The following is a 27,530-nucleotide window of genomic DNA, read 5'->3' as shown; positions in this document are numbered from 1 at the left end:
ACATGTATATCTTCTAACTTAAACTGTATGAAGCTATATATGTATATCTTCTTACTTAAACTGTATGAAGCTATACATGTATATCTTCTTACTTAAACTGTATGAAGCTATTCATGTATATCTTCTTACTTAAACTGTATAAAGCTATTCATGTATATCTTCTTACTTAAACTGTATAAAGCTATTCATTTATATTGTCTAACTGCTATACATGTATATCTTCTGCAAAAAATTAAAGTGTGAATTTTGGAAAAGATATTGTGGATATTAATGTATATTATTAGTTATAAAGGTTCTTGACAGGTTATAAGACCTCATTGGAAACATAACCCAAGTTAATAGGAATAACAAATTTATAATACCATTAACTTTCTTTTCTTAGAGACTTCTCAGAATTTATGGTACCCTTGTAATTAAAAACTTATTTAAACGCATAAATTAAAAACTCCAAAAAAAGATTTAAGTTTTCCTTAAACCCCACTCTGGAAAGAAGCTGCATATAATATTACAGCTGACATAGAAAACTGGTTACCTCAAACTTGACCAGTATACTGGTTTTGTACACGACTTACATGTTTGGGAAAAAAAAACATACATGTATAACTTATAACAGCCTTAGACAGGTTTTTAAGGTGATTTATTTTTGACTTATTGTAACTTATAGTTTCTCGTTATAAGTTCAAATATAAGTTGCATATAAGAAAAATATACTGTCAGTCACTTAATGTCATTTTGGTAAGGGTATCCAAGAAAAAGAGACATTTAAAAAAAAAATGCAGTTATTATTACAAGACTAAGAAGCTCTGGTTCCAATTTTTGCTTATTTTACGCCATGATGGCCAAAGCAGACCTACCTGGTCTTGACAGGTTGATCTCATGTGAGCGAAGTAGGACCGTTATGGCCATTTTGTTTGTTGTTGTTTTTTGATTTATTTTGCTAAATGCTTTGTCCTCTGAAAGTAGTCATTCAGCATACACGCTGACAATAAAGATTGAAGGTTTTTTCTGTTGAAATATCTGATTGGTTAATAATTAAATTTTATGTTGTTACCAGGATCCTGTTTCAACTGGCCCAATAATGAAATTGTTCTACTTTTTCTATATAAAGTCAATTGAAAATAAATGTTTTAATTCAGGGTTTTCAGGTTTCCTGACAATTTTTGACCTTGCACCCTTGTGATTTTGTGTTTTAGAATTTTTTTTTAAAAACCCTTCACTGCCATAGGGAAGGCTTATTGCCGTCCCTGTTATTTTCGGCATATTTGCCATATGGACGGCTTTAGCCGTTTCTATATAATCATAATAATATTAATTATAAATAATAATAATTAATGAAAATAATTTTTTATAATAATGTATAAGAAAATTTATACTATCGACAATAATTATTATTATACTAGCATATTTGGAAACATACATAATTATTATAATACTAATAACAAATAATAATAATAATTATATTAATTAATAATATAGTAATTTCTTAGAAATCCCTCTGGCTAATAGGTGATCAATAAAAACAAATAACCCTCTGGGCAGCGAAAGGGTTAAAAATGTTGATTAAATATTCAACGTATTTTTAAAACAAACTATATTGGACTTTAAAGTAATTTTTTCTCCTGAATTTAAATTTACAAGATGGTTGCCAGTAAAAAAAAGAGCTCCGCACAGAAAAAATATTCTATGCTCTGATTGGTCTAAAATTGCAAAGCGTAAAGTTTGTGAATTGCTTACAATATTAGCCCATACACTGCTAGCAATATTGCTGATCAAGATGATACACACAATAATATCAATAAAAATCAGGAACAACATAGATTTAAGGGACAGCACGTTTTGATCATCAGATAGCTGAATTTACTTTCTGTATGTTTAGCTTTTTATGTGTTTTTTGGTTTCTTTGTTTTGTTTTCAGTAGCACAAAAAAGCACTGTTAAATTAGACTTGTTCTTGTTAATTCTTTCTACTTTTGAAAACCAGTTTTACAGACAAATTTCTCATTTTTCTTCCATATTTTTATTTATTTGTTTTTGTTTTTTTTTTCTCGTTTTTTTTATTATGAGTGTAGACACTTGGTGTCAGTATTGATCACAGACATACAATATACAGATATGTTTGTATTATGTTTGCAGTGTTTAGTGGTCTTATAATGTAAATATATATATAAACATACTTCTTAAACTACCTTATAAGAATTAGTATTTAAGAAAGTTCAACTCTACATAATTAATGAAGAAATCTAGTGCTGGGACAAGTATGTTAATTTAAAACTTTAGAAACTAAAAATGTATCTGTAAATATTTCTTCACATGATATACAGTTAGCTTGTTTTCCATGTAATATTACCCATTCAATATTTCCTTTTATCACATGAACTGTGGTGCAGAAGTGTAATAAAGCCATTTAATAAAAACGATATAACACTAGTGTAATATCACTTTGATGTGATGACATTTGCGCTGTATGGAAACATAGCGTTACAGCGCGCTTATGTTAGCGTAACACTATAGGTGCATCATTGAAAAATTACTCCTTTTAACTGTAAACCATTCTCTTTTTGACTATGTGATGAATAGAATATTATATTCATGTAGATTTAATACTAAATTTATTGAACTTGTTGAATAAAACAATATTATGCCCCCCAGAGGCTTGCATAATATGATTTTATTCAACTCATTCAATAAATTTAGTATTAAACCTAAACTCATTCAATATCCTCTATTTCTTGCATATAAGACAGGATTATCTACTGTTTACGCTGGTGCTAGAAAATCCTTTCTCACTAACAAGATAGAAAAATCTGTAAATGTTACTAAAAATAGCGGTGTTGGAAAATCTTATCTCGCATGGGCTTATCTCACACTCAACGTGCAGCACTTCTGAAAACGTATTCCTACACATACGCGATTCACTCCTATTTTAACAAAAATGAAACATCAAAAGTTCAAAATGTTTTAAAAATATGTGAGCTAATCTACTAAAATGTCCACAGAATCAAAATAGATTGATATTAACTTTCACACTGCAATGAGTCCTACTCAACCTAGGTCCGCCCTTTCCAATATCGATATGTTACTAAAAATAACACACTTTAAAATATCGCAAAATCCTTCATAAAATCGGATATTATGATGCTTTTCATGTAGAACATGCATGTTTTCTGTTATGATAACTATGCTTCTTGATGACTAATCTCATTTTGATATATTTTAATTGAATATTAGGCCAAAATAACCGAATAAGTAGAAAAATCTTTGCAAACGGTAAATGCTTTTTGGCAACCATTTAGGTATGAGCTGAATTGCTTATAAACACTTGTGACACTTTGCAACTTTAATATTGATCAAGATAACCTTGCTTAATAAATTAATTAAATTTTATGAGGGATCTCATATGAATTTATTTTCATTGAATTTTTCACACATAAACATGGTCAGTAGAATTTTTTGCGGACGGACGTCAAGAGCCTAAGCCCCGCCCCGCTTTTCAAAACTAGGGCGTAGCAAGTAGATCTAGTTTCTGTGTCCAGGTGAGTGAGAAAAATAATCAATCATTAGGTAAGATGGAGGATAGGGAAACTCGCCAAGGCTCGTTCCCGATAGAACCGATCACCCTCGGGTTGGGATTTCCCTATCCTCTATTTAACCCAATGATAGATTCATTTAGTCTTATAATTCCGATGTAAGATAAGTCGCATGCCTTACATGACGTCATTGCAGCGCGCCTTTTATGAATGGATTGCGTTCATAGGATGACGTCATTTTACTGTTATGAATGATCCTACTGTAAGAAACAAGTGCTAATGAAAATATTAGTTTTCGTGAGTTTTTCTGTTAAATGATTATAAATGTTATATGCAAGAAAAAGAATCAAACACTGGCTGTCGGTACAGACGGGACTGTCCAGCTCTTTGGTAACTGTTTAGCGGTAACACAGCAGAGGCTAGTTACCGCCATAAACATTTACCCTTGAGCTAGATATTACCGGTCGGTAACAACAACCAGTGTGTAAGATTCTTAATGACACATTCTAACATTTCATTTAAAAACATTGCGTAGTAAAGTCAAAATTCTAAACTAGAATAGTTTCATTAATTTCAGTGTTTTAAAATCTTGTAATAATGTTTGATACATTGCTATACCAAAGGAACATGAAATTCTATCAAAACCAAGCCAAAATTAACAATAATATCCAAACTAGAACTCCGCGAGTCGGATGTGCATCTTGTGAACAATGTAGTTTAGGGGAAAAGGCCAGGAAAAAAATGAAATATGAAAAATAACAAAGGGCAATAACTAAAAAAATAATAAGTGCAGAGCAGCAGTTTCTGTACACTGCACTTCTTATCAATAAGATCTATCATTCTATGATGTTTCAAGTCCATAGCTTTCATACTTGAGGAGAAATGACCAGGACAAAAATAAAGTAAGAAAATCAACAAAGGGCAATAACTCAAAAATAAGAAATGCAGAGTATCAGGTCTTATGCACTGCACTTCTTTTTAATGAGATCTATCATCCTATGAAGTTTCAAGTCCATAACTTTTATACTTTCGGAGAAATGGCCTGGACAAAAATTAAGTATGAAAATTAACAAAGGGCCATAACTCAAAAATTAAGAAATGCAGAGTACTGATTCTTGTGCACTGCACTTCTTAATAATGAGATCTATCATCCTATGAAGTTTCAAGTCCATAGCTTTTATACTTAAGGAGAAATGGCCCGGACAAAATTAAAGTATGAAAAAAAACAAAGGGCATTAACTCAAAAAATAAGAAATGCAGAGTACCAGTTCTTGTGAAGTTTCAAGTCCATGGCTTTTATACATTAGGAGAAATGGCCCGGACAAAAATAAAGTATGAAAATTAACAAAGGGCAATAACTCAAAAATTAGGAAGTGCAGAGTACTGGTTCTTGTGCACTGCATTTCTTCTTAATGAGATCTATCATCCTATGAAGTTTCAAGTCCATAGCTTTTTTTGTTGAAGAGAAATGGCCCGGACAAAATTAAAGTATGAAAATTAACAAAGGGCAATAACTCAAAAAATAAGAACTGCAGAGTACCGGTCCTTGTGCACTGCACTTCGGGTTATTGAAAGAAGCATGCATACCAAGTTTGAAGTCAATCAGACTTATAGTGACTGAGTTATGCTCCGAACAAGCTTTAGGGGACGCCGACAACGATGCCGACACAGACGCCACCGCCGCCGACACCGCCGACTAAAGTAACCCCTTTATGTCACCTTTTCAAGGCGACACAAAAATACCCTCTTTATTATATAAATAAACAAGGTTACCGGTGGAATAAGATGTATTTATGTATCGTTTATAGAAATGACTTGATAGATTATTTTGATCTGTTGTTTTGTTTATTTGTTCGAGGTAAATTATTTTGGGTTGGGGAAAAGGCCTTTCATTCCTTGTGTTTATACTATATAGGGGGTATATTTTGGATATTATTGTATAATTTGGTCATTTGATAGAATCTCAAGTTCCTGTGGTTATCCATATAATTTTGGCAACTCATGTGTGATCCTATATATATATATATATATATAAGTATATCTTTATATTCACAAGTATAAACCTAAAAAAACCGACTTTTAAAGTAAAAATTTTGTTATAATAAATAATTACTCCCATAGTCAGTGTAAAATTACAACTGTGGAAAAAAATATGTTTTGAACTTTGCAGAAACCTGCCAATGAGGATTTGAAACCTGATCCATGGACGCATGTAGCCAAGTATAAGTTACAGGTGGAGAACCAATTAAGTCATGTGACGGGTCTGAAATATCGTGTAATAAGACCTGCTATAGTTTATGGTGTCGGAGACAAATGTGCACTTGGTACGTAATATTCTCAAATTTATCGTGCACTTGGTACGTAATATTCACAAATTTATCGTGCACTTGGTACGTAATATTCTCAAATTTATCGTGCACTTGGTACGTAATATCCTCAAATTTATCGTGCACTTGGTACGTAATATTCTCAAATTTATCGTGCACTTGGTACGTAATATTCTCAAATTTATCGTGCACTTGGTACGTAATATTCTCAAATTTATCGTGCACTTGGTACGTAATATTCTCAAATTTATCGTGCACTTGGTACGTAATATTCTCAAATTTATCGTGCACTTGGTACGTAATATTCTCAAATTTATCGTGCACTTGGTACGTAATATTCTCAAATTTATCGTGCACTTGGTATGTAATATTCACAAATTTATCGTGCACTTGGTACGTAATATTCAGAAATTTATCGTGCACTTGGTACGTAATATTCTCAAATTTATCGTGCACTTGGTACGTAATATTCACAAATTTATCGTGCACTTGGTACGTAATATTCACAAATTTATCGTGCACTTGGTATGTAATATTCTCAAATTTATCGTGCCAACCAATAGATATTATTCTTTATCGCATTAACTACGAGGCTGGATTGTAATAAGTAATTATGCCCCCATTTCGAAGAAAAGGGGGTATATTGCTTTGCACTTGTCGGTCCGTCGGTCTGTCGGTCCGTCGGTCCGTAGACCAAATGGTTTCCGAGTGATAACTAAAGAACCCTTAGGCCTAGGAACTTCAAACTTGGTATGGTGATTGGTCATGACCAGTAGATGAACCCTATTGATATTGGGGTCAAGGGGTCAAAGGTCAAGGTCACATTGACCTTGTAAGCAAAAACTGTTTCCGATCAATAACTAAAGAACCTTAAGGCCTAGGAACTTCAAACTTGGTATGGTGATTGGTCATGATCAGTAGATGACCCCTATTGATTTTGGGGTCAAGGGGTCAAAGGTCAAGGTCACATTGACCTTGTAAGCAAAAATGGTTTCCGATCAATAACTAAAGAACTTTAAGGCCTAGGAACTTCAAACTTGGTATGGTCATTGGTCATGATCAGTAGATAACCCCTATTGATTTTGGGGTCAAGGGGTCAAAGGTCAAGGTCACATTGACCTCTTGGGTAAAAACGGTTTCCGATCAATAACGAAAGAACCCTTAGGCCTAGGGACTTCAAACTTGATATGGTGATTGGTCATGATCAGTAGATGACCCCTATTGATTTTGGGGTCAAGGGGTCAAAGGTCAAGGTCACATTGACCTCTTAGGTAAAAACGGTTTCCGATCAATAACTAAAGAACCCTTAGACCTAGGAACTTCAAACTTGGTATGGTGATTGGTCATGACCAGCAGATGACCCCTATTGATATTGGGGTTAAGGGGTCAAAGGGCAAGGTCACATTGACCTTGTAGGTAAAAATGCTTTCCAATCAATAACTTAAGAACCCTTAGGCCTAGGAACTTCAAACTTGGTATGGTAATTGGTCATGACCAGCAGATGACCTATTGATTTTGGGGTCAAGGGGTCAAAGGTCAAGGTCACATTGACCTTGTAGGTAAAAACAGTTTCCGATCAATAAACTAAAAACGCTTAGGCCTAGGAACTTCAAACTTTGTATGATGATTGGTCGTGACCAGCAGATGACCCCTATTGAGTTTTGGGTCAAGGGGTCAAAGGTTAAGGTCACATTGACCTTGTAAGTAAAAACGGTTTCTGATCAATAACTAAAGAACGCTTAGGCCTAGGAACTTCAAACTTGGTATGGTGATTTGTCATGACCAGCAGATTACCGCTATTGATTTTGGGATCAAGGGGTCAAAGGTCAAGGTCACATTGACATTGTAAGTAAAAACGGTTTCTGATCAATAACTAAAGAACGCCTGGCCTAGGAACTTCAAACTTGGCATGGTGATTGGTCATGAGCAGCAGATGACCCCTATTGATTTTTGGGTCAAAGGTCAAGGTCACATTGACCTTGTATGTTAAAACGCTTTCCGATCAATAACTAAAGAACCCTTAGGCCTAGGAACTTCAAACTTGGTATGGTGATTGGTCATGACCAGCAGAGGACCTATTGATTTTGGGGTCAAGGGGTCAAAGGTTAAGGTCACATTGACCTTGTAGGTAAAAACGGTTTCTGATCAATTAACTAAAAACGCTTAGGCCTAGGAACTTCAAACTTTGTATGATGATTGGTCGTGACCAGCAGATGACCCCTATTGAGTTTTGGGTCAAGGGGTCAAAGGTTAAGGTCATGACCAGTAGATACTTGATAACCCTTATTAATTGTTTGATCACTGGGTCAGAAGTCATGCATAATAACCTTATCACATGACTAATTGGCTGCTGATAGGGGGCATACATGTTTTACAAACATATCTTGTTTAATAAAAAGTTAAAAACAGATATCACTCTAGTTTTATAATACTTTGATGTGACATGTGAGAAAGCTTTCCAGCTAGCTTCTGGAACGGCAGTGGTTCTACTCAGGAGCCCGTTCCTGCCTGAAATAATGCACAGAAGGACACCTGATATCTTCCTCCACCAATAAATCTGGAATGTCACCATTTGTCCTATAATGTGTCAGTGTGACGTAAACAAAATTAAAACAAACAAAATAAACTTTGATGTGATGTCATTTAGCGTTATATACAAACATCGTAAAAGCGCACTCATGTAAGCATTACACTATGGGCACGTCAATGATAATTTTCTCTTTTTATACAGTTTACTGTTCTTATTTCGGAAATGTGATAAATAGTATAATCTTTATATTTGTGTAGATTCAATTTAACCTACACTCATTCAAATTTAAGACAATATGCCCCTTTTTTCAATGAAGATTTTTTTTTGCCCTGGTTAATTATTTTCTTAGGGAAGACACATCCTAGCTCTGGGCAGTTTTGCAGAATTATACCCCTGCTTGTCTAGTACGTAACTATATCCAGCGGTGAGATTTAAGTGAAGTGAGTTATGTTCACGGTCACGTCTTATTTTCATGTTTTATTTGATTTCAGGTCCTAGAATTATAATTGGTGCAATATACAAGTATATCAGACAAAGAATGAAGGTGCGTAACCTATTTTATATCTACTAGAGATACCCTGTACGGAACAAACAATTCCATTCAGTGCCAAAATTAATGTAGATGTATGGTAAAGGCAGGATTAAAGTCTCATTATGCCTCAGTAATGCTGTTATTCTTATTTCTCAAAGGCTTTTTAATTTTAGTGTACTTTTATAGTATCCAAAAAAGTAACTCATTGGCCAATTACCTGAACCATTTTTTTCATCTGTTGATTTTTGGCAATAAGTAGAGTTATTGTGAATAAGTATTTTGTATGGAAGTCAAAATACTACTTTGTTTACATTTTGCTACCTTTATGACAAATTATTTCACATTAATCGCTTCTTTCTTCTCTAAACAAGCATCTAACATTCTCTAGAACTATTATTTATACACTGTAGCCTCGATAACTCGCTCTTCACTATAACGCTAATCTCAGTAGAGCGCTCATAGACCTTGGCTCCCAAAAAAAAAAAAAAAAAAAAAAACTTCCCAAAAAAAAAAAATTTTTTTTTTTCAAGTAGACTTAGATTTATAGCGCTCTTTAACGCTTGCCCAATTTGACAGTCAAGTACAATAAACAATTGTTATTAGGACATTTATGAGCGCCAAAGGTGTGAAAAACATGCCCAGGTAAGCGTTTATCCGCTCTTTTGTTGTTTTACCTGTCTTCAAATTGTTTCCAAAATCTCAAATTCATATCATAACTGTGACATTGGCAACCGGTGGTGAGTATAAATAAATTAAAATATGCACACATAGCTTTGACATGTAAACCTCGCTGAATTAAATAACCCACAAGCCCAAAATCAATTTAAAATCCTGCACTGTAAATAAAGCGGCCATGACAGGAAGTAATTGGCGTTTGATTTACTAGGGGACACAACTAAAGCTGGACTGTAAATTACAGTGTTATTTACAGTCCAGCTTTAGTTGTGTCCCCTAGTTAATCAAACGTCATTACAGTAATGGCTGTTTTACACTACATTCATGATTTATAATTTTCTTTCGAAAGTTTTTCGTTTCTTTTAAATATAATTAGTATTATTTCTGAATATAATATATGTTTACATCATTAAATGGTTTTAGAAAAAGATAATGTCAATATTCATTGAACAGTAAGTATAAAAAATCAGCGTTATATATATATGTATGTAGTGGGTGGGGTAATGCGGAAATTTCGCAATGAGCGTTCTAATGAGAGCCTCGTTAGAACGCGGTGTTGAGACATTGGACCCCAACATGAGCGTTTTAATGAGGCTGAAGTGTACATTATAAAATTCATGTTTACTCTTTCTTAAGAAGTTAAAAAATATTTCTTTCTGAGTAAGGTTATGAAAACAATTTTAATAGTGTCTTAACCCTGGTTATTTATGTTCAGTTTGAATTGTTGAAGTTAAATTACTAAGCCATTGTTTCTACATGGTAACTTATCACAGAAACACCATTTTAATGTGTTGCCTTGAAAAAAGCGACATATAGGGGTTATTTTTGTCAGCGACATTGTTGTCGGCGGCAGCGGCCCCTTAGGCTTGTCCGAAGCATAACTCAAACACTATATGTTGGATTAACTCCAAAGTTGGTATGCATGCTTATTTTAATTACCCAAAATGCAGTGCACAAGAATCATTACTCTGTGTTCTTAATTTCTGAGTTATTGCCCTTTGTTAATTTTCTTACTTCATTTTTGTTCTGGCCATTTCACCAAAACTATAAAAGCTATGGACTTGAAACTTCATAGGATGATAGATCTTATTGAGAAGAAGTGCAGTGGATGAAAACTAGTACTCTGCACTTCTTATTATTTGAGTTATTGCCCTTTGTTAATTTTCATATTTCATTTTTGTGCGTGACATTTATCCTAAAAAATAAAAGCTATGGATGTGAAACTTTATAGGATGATAGATCTCATTAAGAAAAAGTGCATTGCTTAAAAACTAGTACTCTGTATTTCATGATTTTACAGTTATTGTCCTTTGTTAATTATTATACTTTATTTTGTCCAGGCCAATTCTCCTACATAATAACACCGCCTCCGTGGTCGAGGGGTTAGAGTCGATGACTTCTAATCCAGTTACCTCTCTGGCGTGGGTTCGATCCCCGGTAGATGCTTTGGTGGTTTAGCACCGAGGAAGGTAGTCTAGTACTGGTGTAACTCTCCAGGAACGATGGTTAGGAAACTACCGGCCTATATGACTGAAATACTGTTGGGAAAAGGCGTAAAATGAAGCAAACAAACAAAAATCTACACAATTAAAGCTATTTAAGTTACATCAATCCTGATGTAACATTGTTACAATCAGTTCAAATGCCACTAAAGTTCAAGGTACATGTACATTATAAGAGTGGTGTTTATAAATATACCTATATTTAAGAAGAAAAATGCCTAAGTGACAGCTAAACTGTTCACAAGGCGACACATCTGACTAGCGGTGTTCTCGTTAAAAGATATAAGAATGCCATAAGATAAGAAACTACCAAAGAAGGATATAAACTATTTTGTTACTAAATGTTACTTAAATCTTTCATTTATGTACAATAGTTTGTCAAACAAGTCACCCACTCAGTATTAAACAAATAATATATCTCCAACAGTCATTTTATCGCTAAATAAAAATCACTGTTTTGAGTTCGGTAGCGAAGAATTATATCATGAGGGCGATAAAGCAATGCTGGGGATATTATTTTGATTCTAACACAACATAACAAATTAATCCTTCCTTACCTGATATCAAGCTAAATTGTGCCTGATTTGTTATTCAGCGCATTGCATTTTTAATAAATACGTCGTCTAAATATAGATTGTCAACAGTGATTTCATAGCATATTTTACTTTTAATAGGGAAAAATGCAGGTCAGGTTAGAATAGTTATTTAATATTTACTGAAGAAGCTTGGTATCCAGTTGCTGTCCAGTTTCAAGACAATTTTTATACGCCTGTTTGAAAAATGAGTTGAATTACAGTTTCCTCCCTGGCGGGCGGGTGTTTGGGTGGCTGGGCTGGAGTATATCTCCTACACCTATTGAGGAATTTTATAGAAATGTTCACCACAATGAGAAGGAGTGTCACTCATATGAACCAGATCTCTAGGTCAAAGTCAAGGTCACACTTAGGGGTCATTGAAAAAACACTTGTCCGGAGCCAAACTTCTACATGCATAGAGGGATTTCAATTTAACTTGGCACAAATGTTCACCATGGTAAGGCGGAGTGTCACATGATTGTAAAATTTAGGTCCCTGCTGCCAAGGTCAAGGTCACACAGGGGTCAAAGTTCTGATAAAAATATGAAAATGTGTATTCAGACCATTTAGTCTCGTTCATTAAGGGATTGAAACACATTAATGGTCATTATCATGAAACTAAGTTTTGCGCACATAATCCAGGTCTCTGCTACCAAAGTCACTAGAGATGATAAAATATCCAGATATTTTCCTGATATTGCCTAGAGCATATGGTCTATATACCTATTTCTAAAGCCCACATCCCAGACAAAAGCTTTTGTGACGGGCGTATTTTGCGATAATGTTACCCTTGTTCAATGTTCAAGTTGTTATGGACATAATTCTTCAATGTTATAGTTGCTATGGACATAATTCTCAATGTTACAGTTGCTATGGACATTATTTTATCAATGTTATAGTTGCTATAGACAAAAATGTAAATTTACACTCTTACTTTAGCTATGGACATAATTATTCAATGCTATGGTTGCTATAGACATAATTTATCTATGATATAGTTGCTATGGACATAATTTTATCAATGTCATAAGTGCTATAGACATAATTTTATCAATGTTGTATTTACTATAGGCATTATTTTATCAAAGTTATAGTTGCTATGGACATAATTTTATCTATGTTACAGTTGCTATGGACGAAGGAACTAAAGATGAACACTATCCATGTAGATGATCTATGTAAAGCTATTTGTCATTTATTCACTCACGGTGAGTCAGGGCAGGTGTATCATTGTGTGGATAAAGGACATACAAGTAAGTTTTATTCTTTACCTTCAGAAATAGTTAGACTCTACATAATCAGCCCTGGTTTGATTTTTTTTGTATAAAGGTCTATAGTGTATACTTGTATTTTTGTTTTATGAGCTCCACTTTTCAAAGAAAAAATGTGGAGCTATTGTTATGACCCCCTCCTTGGCATTGTTGAATTATTTTCCCTTTTATACTTGAAATATTTGCTTTTTTCTTAAAAAAACATAAATAGGTATTCACTGTATTTCAAAGCAGCTTTTTTCTAGATTCATGGGAATTTTAAGAAAATACATATAAAAATAGAAAATAAAATTATGAACAATTCAAAACGAGTTAGGCTATTCTAAGTCAATTTCTATCAAGTTTACTAGTGGTTTTCTATATAATGCATTTCTAAAATTAATCTTGTCATATAAACCACTTTTTGGGGAAGGGGGTCGGTGCCGTTTGGAGGGGGAAAAATGCAAAAGGAAGGGGAATTTCATTTCTTCACAAATGAAGAAACAAAAAAGAATCCAATGCATATTTCAATACATCACTTACCACTGTAAGATTTACTTTTGTTTGACATTGTTTTCTTTCCAGTGAGTAGAAAAGGGGAGCAACTCTTGCAACACAAGTTTTAAATACGTCACTTTTTCTTAATATACGGATTTAAAATATTGACAGCAGAATTTAAAGAGTCGCATGTTAAACTTGTTGGGACGTCAGGAGTAGCTCCCCTTACTTACCCGGGAACAATTTGTAAACAACTTTGCTTAACAGTAAGTCTTACAGGCTTAATATAAAACATTTTTTGGCAGTTATATGCAAAAAAAATGGTATCCATCAGGGCTCGACATTAACGGTTGTCCGACTGCCCGGGACAACTAAAAGTTTGATCCGGGCAAGTTATTTAGAAAAGCACTTGTCCGACAGGGCAAGTGAAATTAAAAAGCATCATTAACAAAATGCATGTACAAAATAAATAGAAAAAAACATCTTTTCATTTATAAACATCTGTAAAACAAAAATACACCATGAACAATTATCAATAATGTAAATACACTACTGTCATGTACATTTGTTGATATAGAAAACGGAAGCCAAAATATGAGCATGCGCTGCTGTAAGGTAATTCCCCGTTCTAATAATAGACTATATTTAATTTTGTACAAGGTAATTCCCGGGTCATGCTGTCGTTTTAATTTTGATGCGTGCATGTAAAGATATCATTGAAAATATGTAAATAATCGTATTGATCTTTCGATTCGTATTGAAAAATGATTTATTGTTTTATCTAATATAACGACATTATAAACGTAGTCGTCGTTATTAGCCTGGATGATGATTGATGAACTGATGTTTTAGATTAACTACTGAATACAAAAATATTTGTGTCTAACTAACAATCAATTTCATAAACAATATGTCTAGTTTATTGCCTTATGTTAACATGACATTATACAAAAAGTAATAATGTATGAGCTTGTTTGTCTTTTCTGATTGATACATTTTTACCATTTTTAGGTCAGGACAAGTAAGTCTTAGGTCAGGGCGAGTAGTTTTAAAAACTACTTGCCCAACAGGACAACCTGATTCAAAAGTTAATGTCTAGGCCTGTCCATTGCAGGCAAAGTTTGGCTGCCATATGAGGGGGAAATTTCTGCTTTGAGAGGGGAAAAGACATACTATTTTGAGGGGGGAATAAGGTCGAATTTCGCCGAATATTTTGGTGAAAAAAAACACTGTAAACCATTGGGCAGAAGTTAGATAGCCATTAACTGTTATAAGAATGATGACACACTAAACTAATGATGCAATCACACTTTCATGTGTTTATTGGCACTGTTAAGTGCGGAAACAACATGGTGTTTGACTTTTATTGTCTGTTTAAATCACAGGAACGTAATATTCTATCAATAATCAATAAAATATTTTTCTACCAAAAGAATGAGTAAACCTTTTTGGTAAATTGGTTTCTAACAAGAATCGGCCTGGCCGACACTGTATATATGTGTTTACCACAACACATGTTCTTGTTTTATTGAAGTAATGATCCTCTTAAACTTTAAATGGACTGTTCCAAATTTTGAACCTGGGCAAATCCATTACATAAATTCAGCAGATTAAGGGTTACTATTTATTTTTGGAGCCGTCAGCTTAGCTCAATATGTAGAGCGTTGGACTGTGAATCGGGCAACCTGGGTTCAATTCCATGAGGGTACAGGCACTTTCTTTGTGCTTGATTATGAAATCTTTGAGTCTGTGGCCAAGTTGTAAAGGTCGTTGACTAACTACTTGCCCCTCACCGCTGTTGGTTCAAATTCCGACAGGGACTTTGGATTCTTCCATGTGAGGAAGCTATCCAGCTAGTTTACGGAACATTGGTGGTTCTACTCATGTGCCTGTTTGTGCCTGAAATAATGCACAGAAGGGCACCTGAGGTCATCCTCTACCTGTAAAGCTGGAACATCACTATATGACCTATAATGTGTCGGTGTGACATAAAACCAAATCAAACAAACAATAAGGGGAGCGGTGGCCTAATGGTTAAGGTGTCTGCCTCTCAACCCAGAGATCATGGGTTCGAGCCCTACTCGGGTCACGACCATGTTTCTTCATATGACACCAGTACTGGTTGGTTCCAGGAAGCAGACTCGAAAGTGATTAATATAAGTTGCAAGAACTTGTTTCGCAATCGAGCTTAAATAAATATGTTTAAACCAAATCAAACAAACAATCATGAAATCTTTTCTTTGGTCATTCACACTGTCTTTCTCCTTTTGAAAATTAAGACAACTAGTACTGCTGAACAGCCTGCCTAGGAACAATGTGATGGCTGACCAGTGTGCTCTGGTAAACTCTGTGATTCAAAGTGAAAACTACCAACACCAACAGCTTATATTTATTTTTTCTTTTAGATCAAGGACAAATTAGTGAGTTAGTGGCTCAGATATTTGGCATTTCTTATGAATTTCTTGGATCTATCAAATCAAACCTGGCAAGAGTAAGTACACTTTGTAAATATTCATAACAGGTATGTATATTACACCCCCGACAAACTGGTGATCGGTCGTTTGGTTGTTTGGTCTGTTGCAAATTTCTTGTCCGGGACATGACTCACAATGTACAAGAGATATAATCTTCAAATTTTGTAGATAGATAGATCTCATTAGTTAAAAGTGCAGTGCAAAAGAACTGTAACTCTGCCTTGCCTAATTATGGAGTTCTTGCCCTTTGTTTACATTCAAATTTGTAGCATGTCTGTAAATGTAAAACACTTCATAACATTTGATTAAATCCATGATATGTAAATTAACTCAGAGTTACACAAATACTCTTCTTAGGTCCAACATGAACATCTTAACATGAATATGTTAATAAATAGTTTAAATCTCTTTATCTTAACATGAACATATATCAACTGTTTCTAGATATATATTTCATATTTTGTAGATGAACATGACCTCGGTTGTAGAAGATATCAATGATAAACACATGGCGCCCTGGGCCGAGGCTTGTACCAGAGATGGCATCAAAAACACTCCTCTAAATCCATTCTTAGATCAGGTAGCTTATCAATAACTAGAAATGTTTTCTTTAATATATACATGTATACAGATCATTTTGATGTTGTCATAGAGACAGACTGTATAGAGCAATTAACAGTAAAGGGTTTAATATATAAAATTCCTGGGAATAAATCTCGGAAACACGCTTTTGTAGTGTTATTGGTCAAAACTTAAGCCTACCATTTTTCAAACATTTTAAAATATATCTATATTTATAACATGAAACTGGGCATACTTGCTTATCATGACTAGGTGGGGTTGTAAAACGACGGGCATTACTCTGAAAGCTACATTTTTGGAGTAATGCCCCTTTTTAGCTTAGAATTTTTTGATGAAATTGGTCAATGTTAATGTCCTTCACAGACAAGCATTAACACCCCATGCAGTGCTCTTGTTGTCAACTCATACTCTGATATTCCATTGAGTACTCGATTAACTGGTTACTCTTTGCCATCCATCCCTATATAATCTAATGTCATGACATTTCTTCAAATTATTGTTTAAACATATTCTATGCTCAAATTTAATATTAGAAAATATTGACAATTGGATAATTTCCCACACTGAAAAGCAGTTGTTTCTGGTGAGCGACTCAGGGCCATCATAGCCCTCTTGTATAGTGTTTAATGTAAACTATGTATGTAATATTTCAGGAGTTACTATACAACAAGCATATACATTTAGATGGTAGTAAATTAGAAGAAACTGGCTTCACATGTGACCACCCATACCTGGAAATTACACAACTTAAACAGGTTTGTTTTTAGCTCACCTGAGCACAACATGCTTTAGATGAGCTGTTGTGATACACCTGTGTTTGCCGTCCGACATTAACTTTCTTACTTTTTACTCAACCACTCGTTGATTTTGATAAAACTCGGCAGAAATCTTTATATGACAGTTCTTAAGAACGTTGCCAGGAGTTTTCATATCATAAGACATATAGGCAAAATTAAAACTGTTCGATAGAATTTCTTTTAACTTGGCTTGTTTTTAGAGTATGATAATAAAAACATTTTAAGCAAATCAAATTAAAAAAAACTTGCTAAAATTGTACCGTATCGTGCTGAATAGACTCCAGAGCTAAACTGAGAAGAAGCATATAAATAACACATGGGTTTGTGGGTAACAGTAAAAATATTATCCCGAGGAAAATACTGTTACCCGAGGTGTAGCCGAGCATGCTTTAATCGTCTGCATGTTCCAATTTGACACAAAATTATTCACATTATAATTACTTCCGTTTGAAAACGGATGTTTACTTTTGACTTTTCAACAAAAAGATATTTTATACGCAAAAAGAACTCTAGGTAGCAAAGAAAATAAATTTTATTAGAGTAATAGTTACTTCGGCTATGCCCTATCGTTGAATATAAGAATGACTCGAGAAAAAAATGGTGGCCATTTTATTTCATTTTATATAGAAAATAGACGTGGCATGGGTTCAATCCCATGGAGATGCTTAGGTAGTTTAGCACAGAGGAAGGTGTAACTCTCCAGGAACGATGGTTAGGAAACTACCTGCCTATATGACTGAAATACTGTTGGAAAAAGGCGTAAAATGAAACAAACAAACAAAAACAAAATTCTATAGAAATTGCTCAAATGCTTTCAAGTTGCTGGCGCCAGATCTAAAAATAGAAAATTTTAATAATTCTAGTCAACATTTAAAAGTTTTGTCCAGTGAAAATTTACTATGTGCAGGGTCCATTTTGCAATAATAATATGAAAGGTATGAATTCAACAAAGTGAGTCTTTTATTACAACAGCCCCTGCTCACTAAAATTTGTAATATTGATGTTTCCTCCAATGTATTTATAATGCAGTTTTGTTCATTTGAACTATGTACTCAGGTGAGCGATTTAAGGGCCATCATGGCCCTCTTGTTTGTTGAACTAGCAGCTACATTTGCACGACTTTCAAGTTTGGCAGTTATGTGAATGTTTGTGAATTAATGTGATATCTTGTGTGACCTTTGATCTAGAATATTGTGTGACCTTTGATCTATAATATTGTGTGACCTTTGATCTAGAATTTTGTGTGACCTTTGATCTATAATATTGTGTGACCTTTGATCTAGAATATTGTGTGACCTTTGATCTAGAATATTGTGTGACCTTTGATCTATAATATTGTGTGACCTTTGATCTAGAATTTTGTGTGACCTTTGATCTAGAATTTTGTATGACCTTTGATCTAGAATATTGTGTGGCCTTTGATCTAGAATTTTTTGTGACCTTTGATTTAGAATATTGTGCGACCTTTGATTTAGAATATTGTGTGACCTTTGATCTAGAATTTTGTGTGATTTTGATCTAGAATATTGTGTGACCTTTGATCTAGAATATTGTGTGACCTTTGATCTAGAATTTTGTATGACCTTTGATCTAGAATATTGTGTGGCCTTTGATCTAGAATTTTTTGTGACCTTTGATTTAGAATATTGTGCGACCTTTGATCTAGAATATTGTGTGACCTTCGATTTAGAATATTGTGTGACCTTTGATCTAGAATATTGCGTGACCTTTGATCTAGAATATTGTGTGACCTTTGATGTAGAATATTGTGTGACCTTTGATGTAGAATATTGTGTGACCTTTGATCTAGAATATTGTGTGACCTTTGATCTAGAATTTTGTGTGACCTTTGATCTATAATTTTGTGAGACCTTTGATCTATAATTTTGTGTGACCTTTGATCTAGAATATTGTGTGACCTTTGATCTAGAATATTGTGTGACCTTTGATCTATAATTTTGTGTGACCTTTGATCTAGAATATTGTGTGACCTTTGATCTAGAATTTTGTGTGACCTTTGATCTAGAATATTGTGTGACCTTTGATCTAGAATATTGTGTGACCTTTGATCTAGAATATTGTGTGACCTTTGATCTAGAATTTTGTGTGACCTTTGATCTAGAATTTTGTGTGACCTTTGATCTATAATTTTGTGTGACCTTTGATCTATAATTTTGTGTGACCTTTGATTTAGAATATTGTGTGACCTTTGATCTAGAATATTGTGTGACCTTTGATCTAGAATATTGTGTGACCTTTGATCTATAATTTTGTGTGACCTTTGATCTAGAATATTGTGTGACCTTTGATATAGAATTTTGTGTGACCTTTGATCTAGAATATTGTGTGATTATTTGTCTCTCATCTCTGTTGAAGAAAGCATATTCAAACACTACCCGCATTTTTCCCTATTGAACACGGAAGAAATCGAAAGTGTGTGTTATTATACAATAAAATCACAGTAAATTATTATTATAGTAGTTGTTGATCCCTTGCAGAGAACTTCTTATTTATTTAATATATTAGTTATTCTGGTAAGCTAGTAGACTTACCGCAAAGATGTGACCAAATATGTATTCAAATTAGCATAAAAGCAGACAAGCAAACAAATTTTTTTTTATCTGAGCTTTGACCATACATCAGTCTACAATTAACAAGTTTCTACTAAGGCATTTCCTGTTTTAAGTTGACAAATAATTTCAAATAATGACTGAAATTTTAAGAAATAATTTCAATTATAAACTGAAACTTAAAGAAATTATTTCCAAGAATGACATGATATTTTAAAGCAGAGGTAAAAGTGTCTCTGCCATTACTGACTCTAGGGTAGTTTCTCTTTTGCAAAACCCCATTTTGAAATAGACATTAACCTTTGGTAGTTTAGCGCGGAGGGAGGTAGTCTAGTACTGGTGTAACTCTCCAGGAACGATGGTTAGGAAACTACCTGCCTATATGACTGAAACACTGTTGGGGAAAAGGCGTAAAATGAAACAAACAAACAACATTAACCTTTGTTTATTTGCTACATTTTCAGGTCCTTGATGATTATATCAATATGGGATTATTTCCTCAAACTTTGTTGTCAGGGGAGACAAATCTGAAGAACCGATTAGAAGACCTTGACTTGGAGAATGACCTTGACTTGGAGAATGACCTTGGCTTGGAGAACGACCTTGAGAATGGTAATGTTGAAGAGCTCCAGGAGGAGATAAAAAAAGTTCATTTGGACAATGGAAGCTGATGCAGTCATCTTGGTGTTACGAGCACATGTTGTATTTTAAGTTCGACCAATCATAAATGTTTTTTTATATCTCTGCCGCATTACATTACCAAGATATACATGTAGATATCATTCCTTTCGCCACATTACATTACCAAGATAAACATGTTGATATCATTCCTTTCGCCACATTACATTACCAAGATAAACATGTTGATATCATTCCTTTCGCCACATTACATTACCAAGATATACATGTTGATATCATTCCTTTCGCCACATTACATTACCAAGATATACATGTTGATATCATTCCTTTCACCACATTACATTACCAAGATATACATGTTGATATCATTCCTTTCGCCACATTACATTACCAAGATATACATGTAGATATCATTCCTTACGCCACTTGTTTGACTGTAAAAAAGACTGGAAAGTCCATGCATATTAGGGGTGTCATGTTAATCTGTTGAAACCCGTTGTGACCGGTTTTTAGCAAAAAAAAAACTGTTAAAAAATACAATAACCGGTAACCTAGCTAAGTATTGACAAAGGGGCGAATAAGTAATAAGTCGATTCTAAATATTACCTTAGTTTTTTTCATAACAAGATATGACAACTGTTTGTATTTTAGTTGTACTCAACAATGTATTTTTTTCGATCTGAGCAAATATGATACAACCCTTGCAGAAAATAGTAACTTCTTGTTCGGATATGTATTGTAATCAAAAAAAATTTTTGGGACAACAAAATATTTACAAAATAACATTTTGCATTATGATAAAGAAACAAAAATAAGTATATGTTGTACATGTAAATCTAAAGATTTTATTAGTTTGGTCTGTTAAACGTTTAACACGGTTATAACGTTTATGGTTTAAACGGTTAGCATTTTTTTCTAACAGTGACACCCTTTACGCATTAATTGGAACAAGAAGATTTTGGCTTTATGCAAACACAGCTTATAGATGAAGAATATGTTATTGTTACATTTATTTACATCTAAAAAGGAATGAATTTTCTGTTTTTTATATACTTTTTCTCTTTTAAGATGTTACAATTTGAAAATTTTGTGTCTTGGCTGAATTAAGAAAAAAGTAGTTCTGGCAAGATATCGGTGAAAATATTGAAAATATGTTTCACAGTAGTGATAAATAAATTTTTACAGTGAAAAGGAAAATGAAAATATGCGTTATATTTCATCAAAATTTCTCAATACTTCATTTATACGTATATGATAAAGATTCATTACTTAACGTATTCAACTTGTTCTATTTAAATGTTATGCTCACCAAGAACTTGCACAATAAAACAAGTTTTTTTGGGGGACAAAAACTTTCATTCCAAAGTACTTGATTAGCTTATTGCAGATAAAGGGACCAAAAATGATGAAAGTATAGAAGTTTTTTTTAACATAAGTATTTGAGCCGCGTCACGACAAAACCAGCATAGTGCGTTTGCGACCAGCATGGATCCAGACCAGCCTGCGCATCCGTGCAGTCTGATCAGGATCCATGCTGTTTGCTTACCAACCCTATTACAAGTAGAGAAACTGATAATGAACAGCATGAATCCTGATCAGACTGGTCTGGATCCATGCTGGTTGCAAACGCACTATGTTGGTTTTGTCATGACGCGGCTCAAATTGTTGTGATCTAAATAGCATTCAGTATGAAGTTACTTTATATAACACATGTATTGTTAATTATTATTATTATTATTATTATTTTTTTTTTTTTTTTTTTGGTAAGTTTGTTCTGGGAGGAAGATTTTATGTTCCAGATTTGTTTAAGTTTGTAGAAGTGTTGTGACAAAGAAGGCATGTCAAAATTGTTGATTTACATTTAATATACAAATTTGTGTTCAGATCATGTTTAACATATATATGAGCCGTGTCACAACAAAACCAACATAGTGGGTTTGCGACCAGCATGGATCCATTCTGTTCACTGTCAGTTTCTCCACTTGTAATAAAGTTGGTAAGCGAACACACATGGCTCCTGATCAGACTGCGCGGATGCGCAGCCTGGTCTGGATCCATGCTGGTCGCAAACCCATTATGTTGGTTTTGTCGTGACGCGGCTCATATATATATAGTATAACTCATTTTAAATTAGTGATTTAACATATATATATATATATATATATATATATATATAATATATATATATATATATATATATATATATATATATATATATTATAACTTGTGTGTTTATAATATTGTTCTTTGTTTTCATATGCCGGTTAGTTGTAAAACCTAACTTGTGTGCTTATATTATTGCACTTTGATTTCATATAAGTTGTAAAATCTAACTTGTGTGTTTATATTATTGCACTTTGATTTCATATAAGTTGTAAAATCTAACTTGTGTGTTTATATTATTGCACTTTGATTTCATATAAGTTGTAAAATCTAACTTGTGTGTTTATATTATTGTACTTTGATTTTCATATAAGTTGCAGAAAGTAATAGATATTTTAGCTCAACTATTGGTGGAATAGTAGAAACCATACGAGTTGTATGATGAAGATAATAGCATACTAAGCTCCGCCTACTTAGCTCCGCCTACTAAGCTCTGCCTACTAAGCTCCGCCTACTATCATTGTTTGCTTATTGCATATATCAGATAGGATTATCTACTATTTCCACCAGTGCTAGAAAAAAACCTGCCTTACACCCTCAATGTAAGACAATTTGTGTGCTTTAAATAAATCATTCCCATGTGCCTTTTATGAATTAATTGCCTTCTTAGAATGACGTCATATTGCCGTTACGAAGGATGTAAATAGGTGTATATAATAAAAAAGTGCTTATCAAATGTTCATACTTTCTTTTCAACAAGAAACATGTAAAATGCAAGAAAAAGAATCAAACACTTGCTGTTGTTACAGACTCAAATATCTAGCTCCTGGGTAACTGTTTAGCTGAAACTCAGCAGGTCCTTGTTACTGCCGTAAACAGTTACCTTCTATCTAAATATTCTAGTCTATACGGGTAGTTCGTGTAAGATCCTTGAAAGTCTGTAAGACTTGCTTACAGTAATACATGTGCACTATCATTTACCTTTAAATGTATAATGAAGATATTCCAGTCTGTACCGGCAGCCTGTGTAAGATCCTTGAACTTGCTTATAGTTATATATGTGCACTCTCATTTACCTATAAATGTATAATGATAGTGTGAGCGTTGATGGCAAAACTGCAGTAACTTATATGAAATAAAGAAGGACTTACACAGTTTTGCTCTCAACTTTTGTTATTCCTTTATAAACATGTTAATTGTCTTTGTTGTTCAAAACTTTATAATTTATTCACCTAATACCCAGGCTATATCACGGGAGTAGTCTTTATTGAATTTATTAGTTTATTATGTTGTAGTAGTCTTTATTGAATTTATTAGCTATAAAATTATGTTCTTGTTGATTATAGAAAGAATTGTAACAAAGAAAATAGCTGTTATTTAACACACTGGAGTATTATTATATGTAAAAAAAAATGAATTGGTTTTGGAACAAAATGAAATATGATGCTATTTTGTGTATGGTTGTAACTAATTAGAAATGATTTTGTGCATGTACCATTTTCTCTTATTGGAAAATACAAACATACTTTGTTCATTCAGGTTTTTTGGAATAATTCTGAAAAAAAAAAAAAATTAAATTATTTAACTAACAGCAGATGTCTAGTTTTATACAATTTAAGCAATAATTTTTACTTTTGAAAATTCCTGTATAATATACTGTCAATATTCACTAACAAATTTCATACACCATAAAGAATTCATAATTTTACAGTGATATCATGTAGAGAGTTGTGCATCTATTTAATCTGGAGTTTCAAATCATTTTAATTGATTAGGAATTTAAAAAAAAATTCAGATAGATAACAAAAAAAATGTAATGGAGAAAGTGAATTTTACAAGGGGTTTATTTAATTGATATATTTATCACACACCCATGCTGATTTTGCGACTACATAAAAATTGTATTGCATGGCGGTGCATGTATTTTGATGTGACGTCATTTGCATTATATAAACACAGCGTTATGATCCACTAAATGTCAGCGTTATACAATGGACGCGTCAATGAAAAATGTTTCTTTATCACTTCAAACAGTCTTTATTTTATGTATGTGATAAATAAAATATTAAATTCGTGTAAGTTCTTTACTAAATTAATTGAACTTGTTTAAGAAAATCATATTATGCCAGCCAGAGGCCGGCATAATATAATTTTATTCAACTCGTTCAATAAATTCAGTATTTAAACTAACACTCATTCTATATCCTCTATACAATTCACCCCCGAGCTTGCTTTGGTAGTTTAGCGCGGAGGAAGGTAGTCTAGTACTGGTGTAACTCTCCAGGAACGATGGTTAGGAAACTACCCGTCTATATGACTGAAATACTGTTGGGAAAAGGCGTAAAATGAAACAAACAAACTATACAATTCACAACCTCTGCAGAGCAACAACCTTTGCATAGCAACAACCTTTGCAGAGCAACAACCTTTGCATAGCAACAACCTTTGCATAGCAACAACCTTTGCATCGCAACAACCTTTGCATAGCAACAACCTTCGCATAGCAACAACCTTTGCATAGCAACAACCTTTGCATAGCAACAACCTTTGCATCGCAACAACCTTTGCATAGCAACAACCTTCGCATAGCAACAACCTTTGCATAGCAACAACCTTTGCATAGCAACAACCTTTGCATCGCAACAACCTTTGCATAGCAACAACCTTTGCATCGCAACAACCTTTGCAGAGCAACAACCTTTGCATAGCAACAACCTTTGCATAGCAACAACCTTTGCAGATGAAGAAAGTGGTTGTTATTGAGAGGTGATTGCTCTACAGAGGTTAAATATAATTGTTGTGAAGACTAAGTTTAGGAAGATTTAAAATTGTTGTTGTAAAGAGATGATTGTTGTGAAGAGGGCGGCTATATAGAGATTAAATTCTATATGGTCATAACATATATAAAAAGGAGGGATTTTATTTTTTTTTTTTTTTTCAAATTCTGTTTAAAAACAAGATTCCGTTTGGGGTAAATTGTTTAAAGTTTTTGTTTTTATTATTATTATAATAGAAGGTCATTGATTTTCCTTATGTATATACACAACTTTTGGAACTGTTGTTTTACCAATAACTAAAGGTAGATGTAATGGTTTTTACTCATGCATTTATTATTATAATAGGGGGTCATTGATTTTCCTTATGTATGTATATATATATATATATATACATCTTTTGGAACTGTTGTTAACCTTTAACTGTAGCAACATGTAATGGTTTTTTACTCATGCACAATTTCAGATACAAATATGAACTTTATGATACCACATTAAGATTTATATGTAGATTTTATAGATGCTTTTTGTTAATAGTTTACAATGCTACTTATTCCTTGTCATGGAGTGTTGGTATATTCAGGTGAGCGATTTCAGGGCCATCATGGCCCTCTTGTTATTATTATACAGTGGTTGATCTGCTCAATAGCTTTAAACTTTTCTCAGCCAAAGTTTTGCATTTTTTGTAATGAATTAGCATTTATTATTGAAAAAGAAACAGTTCTATATGTGTAACGTTTAAGGTTGTCTTCCTATAATGCTTTCCCGCCAAAAAATTCTAACATCGGTCAAAATCGGAATAAATAGGTCATTTCCGGAATGATATTTTTCACAATCGTAGGTATTCAATAAATTTTAACCAATTATAACCAAAAAGAGTTAAAGTATGAGTGATTGTAAATAATCTAATACCCAACATTTTGAAAAATAATGTTCTGGAAACAACCGATTTGCTTGAGTGATTGTAAATAATCTAATGCCCCACATTCTGAAAAAAATACATTCTGGAAATAACCGATTTGCTACGATATTGGCCGATGTTACAATTTTTTGGCGGGAAAGCATTTCAGAAAGTCTACCCTTACAAACTTGATACTGTTGTCCTTTGTGTTTTGCATTTTACATGTATGAGCCAAATAGATTTTGATTGTTCCATAGTAACTTTATGGGCAATTTTGAGTTAAGTACTGAAAACATATGTGAAATAACTTACTTTTTTTTGTGTTTAAATGTAGTATTGATAATTGGTTATTGCAGCATTGTCAGTAATCAAGTATGAATACATTAAAGGGACTCCACTGAGGTTTTCCTGACAAAATAAGAATTATTTTTCCTCCATTTGATGTACCAATAAATTTGTGTGCAAATGTTAAAGAAAAATATCTCTTTTGCCAAATATTGTTACAGAAATATACCAAGAATAAATACGATTCTTTGCCCAATTTGAGTTAAAATCTTATAAAAGTCTTTAACTTTTGGTCAACTCACAATCAAATGATAACAGGAGTAATTTCTGGACCAGTCTCAGTGCTTGATAGCAGTGATTTTTTTACCTCTGCATCCTGAGTCCAGGACTCATTGAATTTGCTGTGGATGCAAAGTTTCAAATAATGTGCATCTTTTGAATGCATACTTTTTCTGAGTAGGGAGTCCTGTCTGACAGGATTTTGGTAATAAATACCAAATTGTGTTCAAGTTATGTCACTCATATTCTAGGTCTGCAACTCTTCTACAGATAAGAAATAATAATATGCTTTACTATAGATAAGCATAAAAATATTAAGTAAAATGAAGTTTTGATTACTACACAAACTAAATTAATGGAAATAAACTTATTAAATTTATTTGACAGTTTTGAATATTAATTTCAGTATCAGAAGCATTGTAATTAACGTAGAAATCAAATTCATTTTTTCTTCATTCCATTGTTAATATACCTTTCATATCACTAACGCAATATTAAGCCTTGTAACTTGGATTAGTCAGCTAAATTTTGGGACTCGTAGATTAATAGCCCAGCGAGTCCCTAGGACCCACACTGATGAGTTTGTAAAAAAATCACTATGACAGTATAACAAGAGTTTCTGAATGATGAAAAATTTTCTAAGTTTCAAAAGGGTCATAACTCTGTCAAAATTCCCAATAGAGTTTACCAAGCCTTGGAAAAATTCCTCTT

At 33.3% G+C, this 27,530-nt stretch overlaps 1 protein-coding gene across 1 annotated transcript in view; it reads left to right on the top strand.

Moving 5' to 3' along the window:
• The window catches only part of LOC132750833 (GDP-6-deoxy-D-talose 4-dehydrogenase-like), a 33,051-nt gene extending 11,147 nt beyond the window's left edge, over nt 1-21,904 (top strand). Inside the window, exons 7-13 of the mRNA XM_060740883.1 lie at nt 5,697-5,850; nt 8,875-8,927; nt 12,794-12,920; nt 15,821-15,906; nt 16,356-16,469; nt 17,125-17,226; nt 20,303-21,904. Of these exons, the coding sequence (XP_060596866.1) occupies nt 5,697-5,850; nt 8,875-8,927; nt 12,794-12,920; nt 15,821-15,906; nt 16,356-16,469; nt 17,125-17,226; nt 20,303-20,509 (843 nt within the window). The 3' untranslated portion in view covers nt 20,510-21,904. The remainder of the gene's footprint in view (nt 1-5,696; nt 5,851-8,874; nt 8,928-12,793; nt 12,921-15,820; nt 15,907-16,355; nt 16,470-17,124; nt 17,227-20,302) is intronic.
• The last annotated feature ends 5,626 nt before the right edge of the window (nt 21,905-27,530 follow it).

The sequence above is a fragment of the Ruditapes philippinarum genome, unplaced genomic scaffold (genome assembly GCF_026571515.1).
Source record: "Ruditapes philippinarum isolate M1 unplaced genomic scaffold, ASM2657151v2 ctg5636_1_1_1_1, whole genome shotgun sequence".
NCBI lineage: Eukaryota > Metazoa > Mollusca > Bivalvia > Venerida > Veneridae > Ruditapes > Ruditapes philippinarum.
The sequence above is the reverse complement of the archived record's forward strand: the minus strand, read 5'-3'. Positions and strand labels throughout refer to the sequence as shown.